Source organism: Schistocerca piceifrons, chromosome 3, assembly GCF_021461385.2.
Source record: "Schistocerca piceifrons isolate TAMUIC-IGC-003096 chromosome 3, iqSchPice1.1, whole genome shotgun sequence".
Taxonomy (NCBI): Eukaryota; Metazoa; Arthropoda; class Insecta; order Orthoptera; family Acrididae; genus Schistocerca; species Schistocerca piceifrons.
Window position 1 is genome coordinate 879,664,705 of NC_060140.1, and position 14,109 is coordinate 879,678,813.

Here is a 14,109-nt window from a genome sequence, read left to right on the forward strand (position 1 = left end):
CCCTCTCGTTACAGCACAGTGTTCAAAATGATCGTTTTACCTACATAAATAAAAATGTAAATATTTTGTTCGAAATCGTACATCTACGAACGTTCTTCACTGATATTTTCACACATTGTTGCCTTCGAATAACAGAGTGGTTTTATATACCTCATTTTACTGTGTGATGAAAAGTATCCAGACACTTACAACTTCGTGGCGCCCTCCACTGGTAATGCTGGAATTCAATAAAGTGCCCACTCTTAGCTTTGATGACAGCTTCCACTCTCGCAGGCATACGTTCAGTAAGGTACTGGAAGGTTTCTTGGGGAATGGCAGCCCATTCTTCACTGGGTGCTGCGCTGAGGAGAGGTATCGATGTCGGTCGGCGAGGCCAGGCACGAAGTCGGCGTTCTAACACATCCCGAAGGAGTTCTATAGGATTCAGGTCACGACTCTGTGCAGGCCAGTCCATTCTATCTATCTACCTATCGCTTGCGCCTTGTCCCGCGGTTACGCAGGGTCGGCCATTGTTAATCGGGTTTGGCATGTTAATGGCAAGGGGTGGCCGGATGCCCTTACTGCCGCCACCCTGGACCCCCCAGGACGGAATTAGTGTACCCCAACCGTCTGTGTCTAGTGTAAATCGTGAAAGAGTGCGAGCGTGTTTTCAAATGTCTGCGACGCGTGTAACTGAGGCGGTTAGTGGGGACCAGCCCGGTATTCACCTAGCGGGATGTGGAAAACCGCCTAAAAACCACATCCAGGCTGGCCAGCACACCGGCCCTCGTCGTTAATCCGCCGGGCGGCTACCCTGGCGGGTGTGCAGGCCAGTCCATTACAGGGATGTTATTGTCGTGTAACCACTCCGCCACAGGCCATGCATTATGAACAGGTCCTCGATCATGTTGAAAGACGCAATCGCCATACCGAAACTGCTCTTCAACAGTGGCAAGCAAGAAGGTGCTTAAAACATCAATGTAGGCCTGTGCTGTGATAGTGCCACGCAAAACAACAAAGGGTGCAAGCCCCTTTCTTGAGAAACACGACCACACAATAACATCAATGCCTCGTCCATTGTTTACACTCCTTACACCAAGCGAGGCGTCGTTTGGCATTTAACGGCATGATGTGTGGCATATGACCAGCCGCTCGACCATGAAATTCAAGTGGATCCCGATGCAGTTTGGAACTCCTGTGTGATGGTCTGGATAGTTGTCTGCCTATTACACATTACGACCGTCTTGAATTGTCGGCGGTCTCTGTCAGTCAACAGACGAAGTCGGCCTGTACGCTTTTGTGCTGTACGTGTTCCTTCACGTTTCCACTTCACTATCACAACGGAAACAGTGGACCTAGGGATGTTTAGGAGTGTTCTGCAGAGCGCCCCATTACGCTCTCTCACGATGTCTAATGACTAATGACGTCGCTGATAGGGTTTTGGGGGTGTCCGGATACTTTTGACCACATAGTGTATAATATATAAATAAATGTTTAGTTTAGAAAGGGGAAACGTTACTGCGATAGTTCTTGACCGATTTACTTCAATTTTTTAGACAATACTGTAACAAACATTCAGATGCCCCCAGGCTGTATGGTTGGAATGAGGGGGAGGAGATGGACAGAGAAAGGAGGGAAGAGGTAATGGACAGAAGGCGGGAGAGAGGGAGCAAGAAGAGATGGAGAGAGGGGGGGGTGTAGAAGAAGGGGAATAGAGAAAGCAAGGAGGAGGTGATGGACAGAGAGAGAGGGTCAGGAGGAGATGGAGAGGGAAGGGAGAGGAAGTGATGGACAGAGACGAGGGGAAGGAGCAGAAGATGGACAAAGAGGATGGGGGAGGCGAGGTGAAGAGCTATAGGATGGACACGGTGATTAGGATATGTATCCAATTCCCATACATCAGAAATATGTCTATTCCCTTTTCTTTCTTTACCATTTAACCAGGCAGCTACAGCAACGCGAGGCCGGGAACAGCTAGTTTTGAATAAAATCTTTTGGGTATTACGCCGCATCATCTTGAAACTGAACAAAAACCTATAAAAACCTATGTTCGAGCGTCTTGGCATCGGTCCTTTCCAAAGCGATTAAACCGCTGGTTTCTTGGGGTGGTCTCTCCTACATATCGTCCTATTTAGGTTGTCATATGACAATCATAGCCGCTATACTGGAACGTCACTGAATACTTCAGAGTTAAGGGGAGTGTGGAGGAACGGTTGTGCGGAAGGCTACTGCCTGCGCTACAGTAGCAACCGATTTGCAGCAAACAGCAAATCGATAGCTCGTACCAAAAGGCTGCGTTTGCCATCAGAATACGAGGGCAGTTCAATAAGTAATGCAACACTTTTTTTTCTCGGCCAATTTTGGTTGAAAAAACCGGAAATTTCTTGAGGAATATTTTCAAACATTCCCGCTTCGTCTCGTATAGTTTCATTGACTTCCGACAGGTGGCAGCGCTGTACGGAGCTGTTAAAATGGCGTCTGTAACGGATGTGCGTTGCAAACAACGGGCAGTGATCGAGTTTCTTTTGGCGGAAAACCAGGGCATCTCAGATATTCATAGGCGCTTGCAGAATGTCTGCGGTGATCTGGCAGTGGACAAAAGCACGGTGAGTCGTTGGGCAAAGCGTGTGTCATCATCGCCGCAAGGTCAAGCAAGACTGTCTGATCTCCCGCGTGCGGGCCGGCCGTGCACGGCTGTGACTCCTGCAATAGCGGAGCGTGCGAACACACTCGTTCGAGATGATCGACGGATCACCATCAAACAACTCAGTGCTCAACTTACAATCTCTGTTGGTAGTGCTGTCACAATTGTTCACCAGTTGGGATATTCAAAGGTTTGTTCCCGCTGGGTCCCTCGTTGTCTAACCGAACACCATAAAGAGCAAAGGAGAACCATCTGTGCGGAATTGCTTGCTCGTCATGTGGCTGAGGGTGACAATTTCTTGTCAAAGATTGTTACAGGCGATGAAACATGGGTTCATCACTTCGAACCTGAAACAAAACGGCAATCAATGGAGTGGCGCCACACTCACTCCCCTACCAAGAAAAAGTTTAAAGCCATACCATCAGCCGGTAAAGTCATGGTTACAGTCTTCTCGGACGCTGAAGGGGTTATTCTGTTCGTTGTCCTTCCCCATGGTCAAATGATCAACTCTGAAGTGTATTGTGCTACTCTTCAGAAATTGAAGAAACGACTTCAGCGTGTTTGTAGGCACAAAAATCTGAACGAACTTCTCCTTCTTCATGACAACGCAAGACCTCACACAAGTCTTCGCACCCGAGAGGAGCTCACAAAACTTCAGTGGACTGTTCTTCCTCATGCACCCTACAGCCCCGATCTCGCACCGTCGGATTTCCAGATGTTTGGCCCAATGAAGGACGCAATCCGTGGGAGGCACTACGCGGATGATGAAGAAGTTATTGATGCAGTACGACGTTGGCTCCGACATCGACCAGTGGAATGGTACCGTGCAGGCATGCAGGCCCTCATTTCAAGGTGGCATAAGGCCGTAGCATTGAATGGAGATTACGTTGAAAAATAGTGTTGTGTAGCTAAAAGATTGGGGAATAGCCTGGTGTATTTCAATGCTGAATAAAACAACCCCTGTTTCAGAAAAAAATGTGTTGCATTACTTATTGAACTGCCCTCGTACATATCTTGTGGTCACTTGTTTACGCTCGTGAACTTGGGGCTAGTGGAGCGGTAGGGTGGCGAACACACGCGGCCCGCTGATCGCTAACTGCCAGCCGTCGGCAGCTTGTAGCCGTCCTCCCTCCCCATGCTGTTGAGGCGTTTAGTTATTTCAGTAGTCCCTTTTATTTCACACTGCTGCGTCGATGGTTGCCCGACAAGCATATGGATTGCTACAAAACGGATGGCTAGTCTAGAGACGAGGTGCCGGTCTGCTATTGCTGTGTTGTCCCAAGAAAACAGTTAACCGATTTTTTTGCTTTATTACAGCCCTCCGATGTTGCCAGTAATGGTCGACGCCAGTTGTGGAACTGTTAATAGCAAACGCGATTGCGACTAATAAATAAGAGAGAATATCTTTAGCAACTGTAATCGCTGAAACTTTTGCCATTCGATGCTGGAACTAAATATAGAGTAGGAGCGTTACACACCAGAGGTAAAAACGATGCTTTTACACTCTCCGACAAAGATTACTCGCTAACACAAAGTACACACTGAGCTTGAAAGACTGAACATTTAAATTTACAAAATTCTGAAGCGTGCGAAAGTAACTGCACTGCAACTATCGACGACCAGGTTACTCAGTGGCCGGCCGGTGTGGCCGTGCGGTTCTAGGCGCTTCAGTCTGGAACCGCGTGACCGCTACGGTCGCAGGTTCGAATCCTGCCTCGGGCATGGATGTGTGTGATGTCCTTAGGTTAGTTAGGTTTAATTAGTTCTAAGTTCTAGGCGACTGATGACCTCAGAAGTTGAGTCGCATAGTGCTCAGAGCCATTTTCGTTACTCAGTGACTTAGCGGTAGGGTAGAATAGTCAGTAACGTTGTAATCCGCGAGAATGTAAGTGGAATTAGTGATGGATTACGGAAAGGCAGCCGGCCGCTGTGGCCGAGCGGTTCTAGGCGCTTCCAGTCCGGAACCGCGCTGCTGCTACGGTCGCAGGTTCGAATCCTGCTTCGGTCAGGTTAGTTAGATTAAAGTAGTTCTACGTCTAGGGGACTGATGACCTCAGATGTTAAGTCCCATAGTGGTTAGAGCCATTTGAACCATTTTTTGAACGGAAAGACATGTGGCAAGAAGAAATACCCGCCCCACGCATTTGTAGGAGACCATAATCAAGCTGAGGAGAAAAACGAGACGTTTGAATCGGACTGTCAGCATGCATCTCACCTACGGATTCACTTCATTCTCGGAAGAGTCGAGACGTATGCATAACGTAATAGGAGGGAGGCTCCGCTGGAAATGGTGATTCCGAACCCCGACAGTGTAAGTTCCTTACGTAAAGGACAATAAAAATTTTACGTCGTTACACTGGCTTCATTTCTACTTTGGCTGCGAGCCAGTGCAGGTTACATGACGTCTTTATGCCTCGCACCCTAGCTCTAGTCCACGCGCATTGATAGGTGATACCTTATTGCATTACACACATGCTGATAGGATCACACATTCGTATTTCCATCATACTGACGGATTTTTGACAGAGACACTACCATCACCAGTATTATCGGACATAAAAAATATGACCGTTTGTTTCTCTAGTGGCATATAACGATAAAAATGTGATGTTGAGGTGGACCGTCGAAGCTTGCGTCAACTTAACGTGAACATCTGCGTATGTGATTTCCGTAGTCCCTAAATTGCGTGTTGGTTAGCTGATACCCTTATGGTATCAGCGATTTGAACACTGCAGTGTTTCCTGACTTCGTAAGCTCTGCCGGTGTAATAACTTGTGATAATCTTCTCGTGTTTGCAGCCGGATCTTCGGATCAGATTGACACATTATTCCGATGATCCACCTGACAATCATCTTCAGGTGAGAAGCTGCTGTTACAAAGTCTCGTCGAATAGGTGGACCGCCGAAACTTTTGTCACGCTAACGTGAACATCCGGTAGCAAATCTGTGAAGGCTACCACACTGCAGGGCTTTGCTGGACATGGTCCGCTGCCTTCGTCTGACCTTTTAACATGCTTCGCTAACAGTTGCACGGGAATCTTTTTTAACGAGGACTCAGACGTTCGGCGCAACTTAGCAGATTTCACATCAACAAACCATTGTCAGGGATGAAAGAAAGGATAAATGATCCAGAAAAAATGTCAGGATTAATATATTAAAGCTCGGAATCTGTCGTCTGTCGTTTACCCTCCCACTCACTGAAGAACTGCAAAATTTTGGAGAATCCACAACTGGTCCATTTGGTAAACAGACACAAGTATATATTCCATAAATAAACTACGCCTGCACGGTTCACGATTAACGGAGGCTTTTCCGTTATGGACTGGTAAAGCAGGCACACCTCGGCTTAGAGCAGGAGAGGCCTAGGACAGCGTGGAGTGCAGTTGACAGTCGGCAGTAAGCAAAAGGGCTCAGTCCCCCATGACGAGGCCTGGTTCTTACGAGTTCTCCAGCCGGGGGCATAGCGGACGGATTTGCCTTTACAGTGGCGTGGCTTGGGAAGAGCCATTGCCAGGCCAGCACAGCAAATGGCTCAAACGGCTCTGAGCACAATGGGACTTAACAGCTGAGGTCATCCCCTAGAACTTAGAACTACTCAAGACTAACCAACCTAAGGACATCACACACATCCATGCCCGAGGCAGGATTCGAACCTGCGACCGTAGCGGTCGCGCAGTTCCAGACTGAAGCGCTTGGAACCGCTCGGTCACTCCGGCCGACAGCACAGCAGTTGGGCAGTACATTCAAAGTTGCACTCGGTCACGCTGTGGTTCCTTCTGTGGTACCTGACCAGCTTACTTCGAGCGGATTGCGTCCGTGTTAGAATGGTGAGCATCTGCCTCACTACGTTCTTACAGGAACTTATTCGGTTTGTCCCAGGCAGCCTACCAGTCTACATCATCATCAGTTCCAATCTGACTGAAGCGCCTAGAGCCGCTCGGCCACACCGGCCGGCGCGTCACCGGATCTCAATATTACTAGGCCCTTGTGTTATAAGAGAAGAGTGCGTATCGCACTCCACCTCCATTATCGGTACCTGAACTTGCCACTGTTTTGCAGGAAGAACTGTCTGAGATTCCCTCGAAAGGCATACAGGACTGTGTTTGCCCACTCCGAGACGGCTGGCAGCTGTCTGAATGGCAACGGCTTTCCTACACCCTTTTTGGGCATTGCGTTTAATGTTGTTTGCATATTTTTGTCGATCACCTACATGTGGTCCTCGACATGTTACCGGAGAACCAGTGGGAATTTGCTGTTATGTTTATGCCGTGTATCAATCTCCCGCTGATAATGGGAAACCTGCTAATAGTTTGCAGAATTCTTACAATTACAGCTGGTGTCTGTAATCTGTCCTGTCGTCAAGTTTCATTTTTAACCTTCGGCTGTTGCCTGCTCCGTACTGTTCGCGCCTGCACGTAGGCAACGCATCGCGCCTGCACGTAGGCAACGCAATGAACACATCCGCAAAGCGGGCTGCCGTTGCGCCTTCCCAGACAATTCGTGTCAATGAACTGCACGCACGTATTGGCTTCTGCCGCGCCACAGACGCTGTCCCTATCGAGAACTCGTAATGTGAGTTAAAAACTAAGAGAAGATGCTCTATCCACTGATGTGTTTTTTTGTTCTATTTATGTCTTATAGTTACTGCACTGTTGTCTTCTGAACACCCAGAGGTACTTACAAATAACACTGTACGCCCCGCCTATGTTGGAAAACGAAACGATGGGAATTATTTTATTCATATTGTCATTCTGACTATGAGATAAGTTAAAATTATCATAGATTAACGTCTTTGAATCTGGAAAAAATGATAGTGAAAGTGTTAAGCGGTTTTGGTAAGCCACGGAAAAGCTAGGTGTGTACGGCAAAAGGACACGAACGCCAATCCTCACGAATGCGCATCCAATGTCTGACCTCTGCGCGTCTCTCTCAGTGAATCCTCTACCATCCATATTGATATTTGTAGTACAGAAAGCACAAATGCCGGTATATATTTACGTACAGCACGTTAAAGTAGTGTCAAATGAACGTACAAATTGTTCTAAATGATAGCGTTCCTTTAGGACCGCATATTAAATATAAATTTCTCTCAAAACTTACAGAGTTGATCTGGTCACGTAGCATCGGCCATCTGCAACACAATATAAAATACGAAGTTCAGTTATCAGATAACAGACTTATGATAGCAAGAACGTGCTAAATGTTAGAGACAACTTTATAAATAAAATATACATCTACTTTCTAAAATTTGACATATTGCCGAAACTGAAGCATGTGCCCCTTTAAAAGTTTATATAATTTATTGCGTCAGAGATCGCTTAAAAAGTACAATGTTCACACTACTGGATCCAACATTTGATTGGCATATTCAGATGTGATGATGGGTTAACGCCTACGTCAAGACACCTGACAATTCCATCATTTCGATCCATATTAAAAGAATATCTATTTTTGCTTCAATAGCCAGAAATTTAATTCGATTCGTGTTTCAATGGTCATGTTCTCATTTAATACCGGTATTCTTGCTGCATCAAATTGGAATAAAAATCGAGCTATCGTCGAAAACCCCATCAACTTCATCAGAAACAACAGATTGTCGGCAAGTTGACAGATATTGCGTCAATGTCTAAGATCATTGATCTCCACCTAAAATGGACGACGAGCTGAAAGTGTGTATGCCGGCAACAGAACCTCACACTTCGTTTCTTGCCTAACCGCAACATAGTTGTCACGAAGCAAAAGAAAATACTTTCTGACTCTGCGCTCACATCAGCGGATTACATCCAGATTTCTGGTGAAGAACAAAATAAACTGATTCGAAACCAGTGTAATGAAAAAGTGATAGTTGCGCTACATCGTTTTAAAAGTCGACTGTGATCCGCACACTGACATACTGACCATAAAATTGGTTTTATTTCATTTGTGCTTTACTCATACTTCCCGTTATCGTGTAAAATAACGCCATGAGATCCAACAGAAATCGGTAATTCACGCACTATACCTGCCACATGTTTAAGTAAATGCAATTCGTAAAATCAGATGCCATAAACAATCAATGTCTCCTTAACAAAGCTGGAACCGTTTGTCAAGAAATGCCACTACGGTTGTTAAAAGACTCAATAAGCAAGTCCTCATTGACTATAAACTGATATTAAAATTTGTAACGTAACATTTTTTACAAACTTGGTATCTGAAGTGCCTTTCAGCATTTATGTTGCCACTCAGTGTAATACAGACAGGTACTTAAAATGCGACACGGTATTTCTCTCAACAAGACATTAAATATCGCGTTTCCAGAAAGATTATCAGCACTTCTGGTGCTACAAGTGGTCTCCTTTGCGACAGGCATCGTACAACCATTATAGCTTTCGCGACGGATCCGCTATATGTACCGTTCTGGGTGCACTTGTTGCGTTAATTTACTGTTCTGTCGCAAACTCGGATATTCGTGAAGAATTATCGCGACAGTTGCAACCCAGAACAATTTATACATCTACAAGGTAACAGATAATGAACTTCACGTTTAAGCTGGCTATTTCCTGCAGGGTTACACAGCGAAGGTATAAAGCACACTAAATATTACTGGAGTACTAGATGTTCTATTCCATTCTTGGGAAAAAAACCTCAAGTGAAATCGTAACATCTATAGTTTATTTGAAAGAACGGCTCATTCTAGTTATGTGGGCTTCTTCAAACGATGTTTTGCAGTCGTATGCAGACCTGATTGTTCCCTGCTTCAGGCACTGTTATAGTCAATGACATAATTTTTATAACCACAAAAGAGTAAATGATCATTATCAATTACGGACCGGTCGAAACATTGTGCCCAACTGCAACACAGGAGATCAACACAGATGGCAGGAATCAGCAGGTGCGCTGCAGTTGTAGGAGGTCTGTTCAAAAAATTTATTCTTTCGCGCCAATGGTGCTTTGGAGCTGTAACACCTCCGTTTATTTATCCCGACCCGATGTGATCGAATAGCAGCCCAATATTTATTATTAATATGACCGTGTACCTAATGGGGCTGGTAATCGGAATTGACTGCTACGGAAGTTGTTACTTTCCAGTTCGTCCTGTTCAATACTGTAATAATGAAATGTCTGGTAACAAGAAAAACACCATCACAGTTTCACTAATTACGAACCTATATTCGTCTCAAAAACACAAAAAAGGAGACAGCCACTGCCTTCGTCATACATATCTAATTACGGCTAATCTCAGCACAGGCTTCTTCATTTTCCATTATCGTCACACGCTAATCCATCACTGCATCCAACACTGCAATCCAACACTGCAATCCAAGGTGATGCCGGCGCGGTAGACGCGAAACCAAAAATCGGCCCTAGAAATGTCACTGATCACTTTCGTAATAATACTTCTTCACCTTCCCGGTATTATTCTAGTACAAAGGGGTCTAGCCACGGCGATGGCGACTCCCTTCTCCGTTAAAACCTTGTATTTCAACAAAGACCTCCACACATCTCTACCCGCAACATGGCACTGGCTCAGCTCCACACTCGCTCTCGCAACACGAAACAATCGATAGTTCGCCCTATCGACCTGTACTGAGTGCAAATTTATAGTAAGGGCCTACGGACCCCTTACAGAGCGAAATGCACACGCCTGTGTTTAATGTGTAGCTGCCCGAAGTTTCATTGTTATATGTTAGTAACTGTTCACTGCTGTGTTGAGTAGACCGTTGTGCTGCACAGTTTGCGAATTTCGAGATGGCAGAGTTAAGACGAGCAACGCGTCTGCATTAAGTTTTGCGTGAAACTCCAGAAAACCTTTAGACACGCCAAATGATGCAGGAAGCCTACGGCGATGAGAGCTTAAGCCGTACTTGGTGTTACGAATGGTTCGGACTGTTTAAAAATGGCCGGACGGATGTTAAAGGTGCCCCTCGTTAAGGACGCCCCTCGAGGTCCACCGACAACGCTCATGTCCAGAACGTCAACACATATGTGCGTGCCAATCGAAGATCGACGTTCCGAGAGATTACAGAAGAATGTAGCATTTCAGTTGGATCGTGTCATGAAGGAAATGTGACGAGACAATTCATGGCTCTTGCATCACGATAACGCAATCACACCTTCATCCCTGTTGATGCGTGACTACTGCACAAAAAAACGAAATCACTGTGCTGCCTCATCCTTCTTACTCTCCAGACCTGATCCCTGCGGACTTTCCGGAAGTGGAAACGGCGTTTGGAACAGTCTTCAATTGTGGAGGAGAGTATTTCTAAGGAGACCATGCACAGTAAGTAAAAGGTAAGGGTGGAAAAATTCCGTGGACAAAGTTCCAGAATTTTTTGAGCAGAGAGACCAGACGTCTCGATCCAGCTAGTACAGAGCTCAGTCTGCGATGCCGGCGGTATAATTCCTCGCCGTGAGAAACTACATCCCCATATGTCATCATCACAATTTCATTATTTTTACATCTTGGATTCCATTTATGGAAATGTTTTAGAATGTGTAGTGACAGAAATACGTGTTGCACCAAGGCAACACGCCAGTATTTCTAACCTCTCGCATTCGGGAGGACGACGGTTCAATCCCGCGTCCGGGCATCCTGATTTAGGTTTTCCATGATTTCCCTAAATCGCTCCAGGCAAATGCCGGGATGGTTCCTTTGAAAGGGCACGGCCGACTTCCTTCGCTGTCCTTCCCTAATCCGATCAGACCGATGACCTCGCAGTTTGGCCTCTTCGCCCAAACAACCCTCTAACCGCTCACGCACGAGAGACAAAGAATGGCTTTCATGTAGAACTATATTTGGACAGTGTGAGGTTACTGCTCTCACAGATCGTCATAGTACGATGTTTTCATACGAGCCTAGCGAGCAGTAGTGTCGGTGAGTTGCGACGATATGTAAAAGTGCATCTCTGCCAAGAGAAAGGGTGGTATTGCCCAGTGTGTACCGCCACTGGTAGCAACATCTGGTCGACAGAGTCAACGGCGAACGGTCGTAATAACCGACTGTACGGATCATAACGTGAATCTGATTTGAAGTGATTAGTCTGCGGATAAGAAAGTTTTCTGAAGCAGTAGTTGGTAATGTAATGGTTCAATGTTTAATTATATTGCTGATAAGATAGCTCAGTTAGAGGCAAGTTTGATTACAGTGGAGAAGCGTAACAGTGAGTGTTGTATGCAGTAAGAATAACATCAACTGTCACGGTCCGTGCGGCTAAAGCCGTCGGAGGTTCGAGTCCTCCCTCGGGCACGGGTGCGTGTGTGTTGTCCATAGCGTAAGCTAGTTTAAGTTAGATTAAGTAGTGTGTAGGCTTAGGGACCGATAACCTCAGCAGTTTGGTCCCATGAGACCTTACCACAAATTTCCAAAACATCTGCTGTATTTACTGCTTTTATTCATATTCAACCAGCTTCATTGTTACAACGTAGCTTCTTCTGGCCCGTCTGTGACCCTGGGTGATCACGTTGATATCGAGAAGCACCACCACACTTTGTAGCGGTTTAGCGAACGCCAATGTTCTTGGACTTTCTACAGAACGTTTGGTGGTAATTAACTTTATGACTGTGGGCACCCATAGGAACAGGCACTGTAACAACGAAACCGGTTGAGTAAAACAAGTAAATACGCTAAAGATGTCATTCTTACTGCACACAACATCAATAACAACCGTTGTTGTCCCAAAAGACAGAAGTACGGAGGGAGAATACAAATACGTGGTCATCATCAGCCAACAGCCTCGTCTAAGACAGTTAAATTCATTTTCGCGACCCGTGCCGCATCGCTCATGAGGACAAGACAGAAAGTCCTCAGAGACGGCATAATATGGGCTTTCAACGCACTACTCTGCATGGACACTTCACTACTGCAACGAGTAGAGTTGCTCTTTCATCTGACCATCAACCGGTCATTTTTGACACTGATCTCGACAGTGTGGAGTCACCTAACAGACGTCGACGAAGGTGAACTCTCTCGCTGTTATCCCAGATCCCGATGCCGTCGGCGCAGACGATTTGTTGCGGCAGCTCGCAGCAGAAACATTAGATCCTGCCTCTCCCAGGGGAGCACAAAGGCCCATAGACAGATCGCGCAAGCTCCCCCACCGCCACCCCCCTTCTGAGATAATACAGGCCATCACCGAGAAAAATAGGATTTTCCATTTTCCGTGTATGACAAATTACGCGACATCCTGCTACCCGCCTGAATCCATCCCGGCTACGCCATGAAATAAAGGTGGCCATGGAAGACCACCGGAATCAAGACTCGGCAGGCAAGGTAGCCGTGCTCCGTGTTGAAGATGACTCCGGTTAGAGGCTCACAAAACCATTATTGAGCAAAGGGCAATTCCTTTGCGAGTCGGCGGAGCGGTTGTCTGTGGACCTGACACCAACGCCAGTGTCTTGGCAGATAGTTTTGCAGCCAACTTGACACCGATAGGGGCCAACATAGACGAACAACACACGCAAACGGTACGACAAAGGTTGCCCGTCTTCCTTGCGAACGACGCAGGAGATGCTATCACACCCATCACTGAAGAGGAAGCAGGCGTCCAACTTCATGCCAGGAAGACCGGTGGCTGCGACCAGGTGGAGGCTCTTACGCTCAAACAACTCGCCCCCCCCCCCCCCCCCGAAACGCCCCGGTCAATTACGGACGTGTTTAACAATGTCCAGAGGACTGGCCGTTACACCTCTGCGTGGAAACAAGCAGACCTGTTTACCATCCTGAAAGAAAGAAAAGACGCGAGGCTTCCGCAAAACTAACGACCGATAAGTCTACTCCCGTTCTGTCCAAGGTATTTGAGCATATATACAGGGTGGTCCATTGATAGTGACCGGGCCAAATATCTCACGAAATAAGCATCAAACGAAAAAACTAAAAAGAACGAAACTCGTCTCGCATGAAGGGCGAAACCAGATAGCGTTATGGTTGGCCCGCTAGATGGCGCTGCCATAGGTCAAACGGATATCAACTGCGTTTTTTTTTTTTAAATAGGAACCCCCATATTTATTACATATTCGTGTAATATGTAAAGAAATATGAATGTTTCAGTTGGACCACTCTTTTCGCTTTGTGATAGATGGCGCTGTAATAGTCACAAACGTGTAAGTACGTGGTATCACGTAACATTCCGCCAGTGCGGACGGTATTTGTTTCGTGATACATTACCCGCGTTAGACTGGACCGTTTACCAGTTGCAGAAAAGGTCGGTATCGTGTTGATGTATGGCTATTGTGATCAAAATGCCCAACGGGAGTGTGCTATGTGTGCTGCTCGGTATCCTGGACGACATCATCCAAGTGTCCGGACCGTTCGCCGGATAGTTGCGTTATTTAAGGAAACAGTAAGTGTTCAGCCACATGTGAAACGTCAAACACGACCTGCAACATATGATGATGCCCAAGTAGGTGTTTCAGCTGCTGTCGCGGCTATTCCGCACATCAGTAGCAGACAAATTGCGCGAAAATCGGGAATCTCAAAAACGTCGGTGTTGAGAATGCTACATCAACATC

General features: G+C 46.3%; 1 protein-coding gene across 1 annotated transcript in view; it reads right to left on the reverse strand.

The window, feature by feature from the left end:
- The window catches only part of LOC124789146, an 892,841-nt gene that overhangs the window by 435,381 nt on the left and 443,351 nt on the right, over positions 1 to 14,109 (reverse strand). Inside the window, exon 5 of the mRNA XM_047256440.1 lies at positions 7,723 to 7,753. Within this exon, the coding sequence (XP_047112396.1) occupies positions 7,723 to 7,753 (31 nt within the window). The remainder of the gene's footprint in view (positions 1 to 7,722; positions 7,754 to 14,109) is intronic.